A 4,363-nucleotide genomic window follows, 5' to 3' on the forward strand; every position below is an offset into this window, starting at 1 on the left:
AAAGATTGATGAAAAGAAATTTCAACTTGAGTCAACGGCTTCTAAACCCAAGTGTGTTCGATGATCATGGATAAGCATATGTATTCAAATCCCGAATTGTCCTGGATGGTTGTTGCTAGTCTTCGTGGTTTCTTTCAATATTCAGTTTCTGTCTCGTATATATTTAATTAGTCCTGCTAGTAATTATTCCTTTTAGGCATGCTCTCACATGCTTTAGCTGTAATCCTAATTTTAGTAATGAAATTTTGATGCTTTTACAAAAAAAAAAAAAAAAAAAAAAAAAAAAAAAAGATTTCGTCAAAAAGATAAATATGCATATCGATAAATAGTTAAGGGGCGATTATTTGGTCAACTAGTTGATAAACTTTGAATAGAAGCAAAAGAGAAAACACGAATTTATTCGTGCATACACGTGTTTGACACGTCAATTACCACGTGCAAAAACAGGCCTCCAAAAATCGAATTCTAATCGAAATAATCAGATTGTAAAAATCGAATTGACGATATATAAAGACCAACTAGACTTACCAACACAAACTAAATGATGATTCTCACAGCATATAAAATGTAACATTCCATTTATTTAACACAACACACATTTATTTTATTATATAGATGATTCTCACAGCATATAAAATGTAACATTCCATTTATTTAACACAACACACATTTATTTTATTATATAAGTAAGTTCACATCACAAAAAGTTCCAAACATCAACAGCATACAAACAAGTGAGAAGCTTAGAAAAACCAGGGATTGGTAAAACAAATAAAAAAACAACCCTCACCAGAGGGTTGTCATGAGAGACAATATAACACCATCTACCATGACCAAATCCCATAAAACAACCAAGCACAACCCACTACTTGTACCCATCACCATTTGCAACTAGACATACAAAACACACCATCACAAAAACGAAACAAACCAACTAACGACGACTAGGAACCATTGTGAAAGGTTGTCTTCAAGAACCAAAACCAAGCATCCGGATTCTCAAAAAGATAAGGCTGACAAGAATATAAGACCTCATGTGAAAAGGCCAAAAATTCTTGTAACAGTTATTAAAACTGTAAAAAAAAAAGAGACATCAGCCAAATCCCTTGGTAAAAATAGAGCTAGGGTGTGATTCCAACAAGACCCCGTCACACGGACCTGTAAAAACCTGCATGAAGAGCAACACTGACACGAGAACTACTTTATTAAGGTCTGATCTTTAGAACCTTGTTGCTTAAACGAGGATATCGCAGTTCCAGATTTGCGAACCCAAAAGACCAACTTCAGTACCGCTGACATCACGACAATTCATGATGTTTAAACCGACGAGTGATTCACCCAGCTTTTTCAAAAACGGTAAGCTCTTGTTTGACACCTGGCATCCAGATACTGCAAGAACCTTGAGATTGAGTTGTTCCGCACAAGCCAAGGCTGCAATTGAGTAATCAGTAATTGCAGATTTAGAAACATTAAGTTCCCTAAGAAATGAACAGTTTTGTGCAAGGGAGACAATGCTTGCATCACTGATTGACCCGCAACCGTCTAGTTTTAACACCTCAAGTGTCGAGCCATGAGCCATCGAGATTTCTGAAACGGTCTTATCGGTTAGGTTCACACAACCGCTAAGATCGACATTGGTTAGACCAGACTCGCAGTTCTTGATGAGTGAAATGAACCCATTATCCGTAATATTGGGAAGACCCGTCAACATAACATCTTGAAGCTGATGACAAAGTTGACCCAAAACCGCCAAACTGAAGTTTCCAAATCCAGGGCAATCACATATGGATAAAGATTTCAGGTTATCACACGGAGCCAAATTCGAAGGAATTATCATTTGAAAATCTTGAATCCCTAAACATTTATTCAAAAAAAGAGTCTTTAGATTACCACAATTTACAAGTAATCCAAAGATTCCGAGTTGTGTAACCATGTTGCATTCTTCTAGCATTACGGTCTGAACCAAACGTGCGGCTTTAGCAATAGACACCAAACCGTTGTCTGATAACGAACCCGCTTTGCGAACCGAAAACTGCTTCAAGTTCGGTGAACCTTTGACAACTGCTTCAAGCCCTAGATCAGTAACACCACTACATGCAGCAATCATAATGGACCTCAACTTCTGTAAACCTTGACCACTGCCCATAACCCAGAAACCTTTCTCGGTTACTTTGTGTAAATCGAATAAACCGACATCGGTCAACGACATACCGTAGTGTCCGACAACTGCTAACGACGCATCACTGATGTTTAAACCATGAAATCTTATCTTCATCAAAGAACATGATGTTGATGACACTAAACTGGCAATCCCTTGGTCTCCAACTAAAGGGCAATTTTTTATTGAAACCGATTTTAAGTTGTGACATTTTTGACCAATTGCTTGAAGGCCTTCGTTCCCGATGTTTGAGCACGAATCTAGTGATAGTGATGTCAAGTTAGGACAATTGTTAGCAATTGCAATCAAAGCCTTTGTAGTTATTGCAGAGCATCGAGAAAGTTCAAGCTTTTCTAACAGGTGACACTCGTTAGCGATTTCTGCAACGCCGACATCGGTAACAGATGATAAATTCCATATCGTAAGCGATGTAAGTGCAGGACAACCAAAAGCAATGGCTTTTAATCCGAAATCCGTTACTTTACTAGCGTTGCTACCAAGAATTGTGAGTTCACCTAACCCACCACGAGTACTAGACGAAACACCGATGGCTGCAAGTCTAACATCGGTAGCCTTTTTTGCCTTTAAACATCTTGAAAGGGACCCACCGGTTTTATCAAAATCTTGAGCCTTTTTCTGCTCGTCCCTACGGATGGTGCTAGAAAGCATGAGAAAACGCTTTGAAACGGAAGCAACTGCGCTTTTATCTTGGCCGCTAGTCACACGTCTTAAAATCTCGAATACGCATTCATCGGGAAGCGCATTGATTGTAGTTTGTGACTTTTTAAACAATTCTTCACAGAACAGAAACGGAGCGTTGACTCTTGACCTCTTGCAACGCGGGAAGTATATGTCAACTTGAGGACCAAGAGACAAGAAAAGACTTGACTCTTCAATATTTTGGTATTTTGACATACCATGGTAAAGAACCTCATCTCCTGAAAACCATATACAAATAAACACATGGTCAACAAAAAAAGCTTCAATTTTGACCTTTTCGAGATAGAAACAAACCCTAAAAGCAGATCCAATATTAGTTGAGCTACAAACAACTTTTTTTACTTTATATATTTTCAATTCAAAAGAATCACAACAAAAGTTCATACCTCATAATTATTATTATTAATAAAAATTAAAAGGCCACAAGTAATTGATTATAAACTTGTACACATACTTCTATAATTTATTACATCAAATTACAAAATCTATCAGCTTTATGGGCATAATCAAGCAAAACTATACCATCATGTGAATCTTCTTATGTAATTCTATGTGAGATTAGCTAAAAATAAATTCAACTACATACATATATGATCAATCAATCAATTATTCGATTTTATAACATTAATCTTCCAAAAAACAGTCAATTAAACTACTAATCTAGAAACCCCCTTTCTAACGCATACATATCATGTAAAGATCAAAATTTTAACACCAAACAATCAACTCAGCTAAAAAAATAATATATAATCAAATTAATTATTGAATATAAAGGTGCTTACCGTATAATTTCTGCATGAGTACGATTGAAGTGATATTGACAGAAATCCAACACTTGAAACCCTAAAAAAAAACCCTCGATCGAGAGCAAAAACAGCAGATCTAACAGCAGAATTTGTAAAATTGAGAAACCTAATAGAGGATTAAGCATGAAATCTTGAAGAAATCATAAGAAATTGAAAAACTTTAGAACCCAAAATGAAATTAGGGCAAAAAAGGGGAAAAGAAAATAAAAGGTGGGGCATAGATTGTTTGATTGTGTGTGTATAGTTCAACTTATACAAACGAGGAAAGAGAGAGAAGGCTAGTTCAATGAATCCACCCGAAAATCTGTTAAAATATTTTAAATTTAAAATCTAATTTAAAAGTATTTCATTAAAATATATATTTAAATTAATTTAGATTAAATTAAAGGGAATGATTCTCACATAAACACTTTTTTGATCCTCACACACCAATTGAGTATTATTAGAAGAGTAAAAGGTTAAAAAAGGTGTGTGAAAATTAAAAAAGTGTGTGTGAGAATCATCCCCTAAATTAAATATTTTTAATTTTAATAGTTTAATACACCCCGAAACATGTGTTGTGTTACGTTCAATGTTTCTTTCTATTCCATGCATTTCAATATCATGTGCCCCACAGCCACCCATCACTCAAGTGGATCATTTCTCTAATAAAAAATAATAAACAAAATAGACTAAAATA

The 4,363-nt window shown here is 35.3% G+C and overlaps 1 protein-coding gene across 1 annotated transcript; it reads right to left on the reverse strand.

Moving 5' to 3' along the window:
• Positions 1-630: 630 nt before the first annotated feature.
• On the reverse strand, positions 631-3,942 carry LOC139844454 (EIN3-binding F-box protein 1-like). Its single transcript, XM_071834678.1, has 2 exons — positions 3,661-3,942; positions 631-3,096 (listed from the first exon to the last, which is right to left on the reverse strand). Exons 1-2 carry the CDS (start codon positions 3,674-3,676, stop codon positions 1,235-1,237), a joined length of 1,878 nt encoding a protein of 625 aa, XP_071690779.1. The 5' UTR covers positions 3,677-3,942; the 3' UTR covers positions 631-1,234.
• Positions 3,943-4,363: the final 421 nt, after the last annotated feature.

This window comes from Rutidosis leptorrhynchoides, chromosome 4 (assembly GCF_046630445.1).
Source record: "Rutidosis leptorrhynchoides isolate AG116_Rl617_1_P2 chromosome 4, CSIRO_AGI_Rlap_v1, whole genome shotgun sequence".
Taxonomy (NCBI): domain Eukaryota; kingdom Viridiplantae; phylum Streptophyta; class Magnoliopsida; order Asterales; family Asteraceae; genus Rutidosis; species Rutidosis leptorrhynchoides.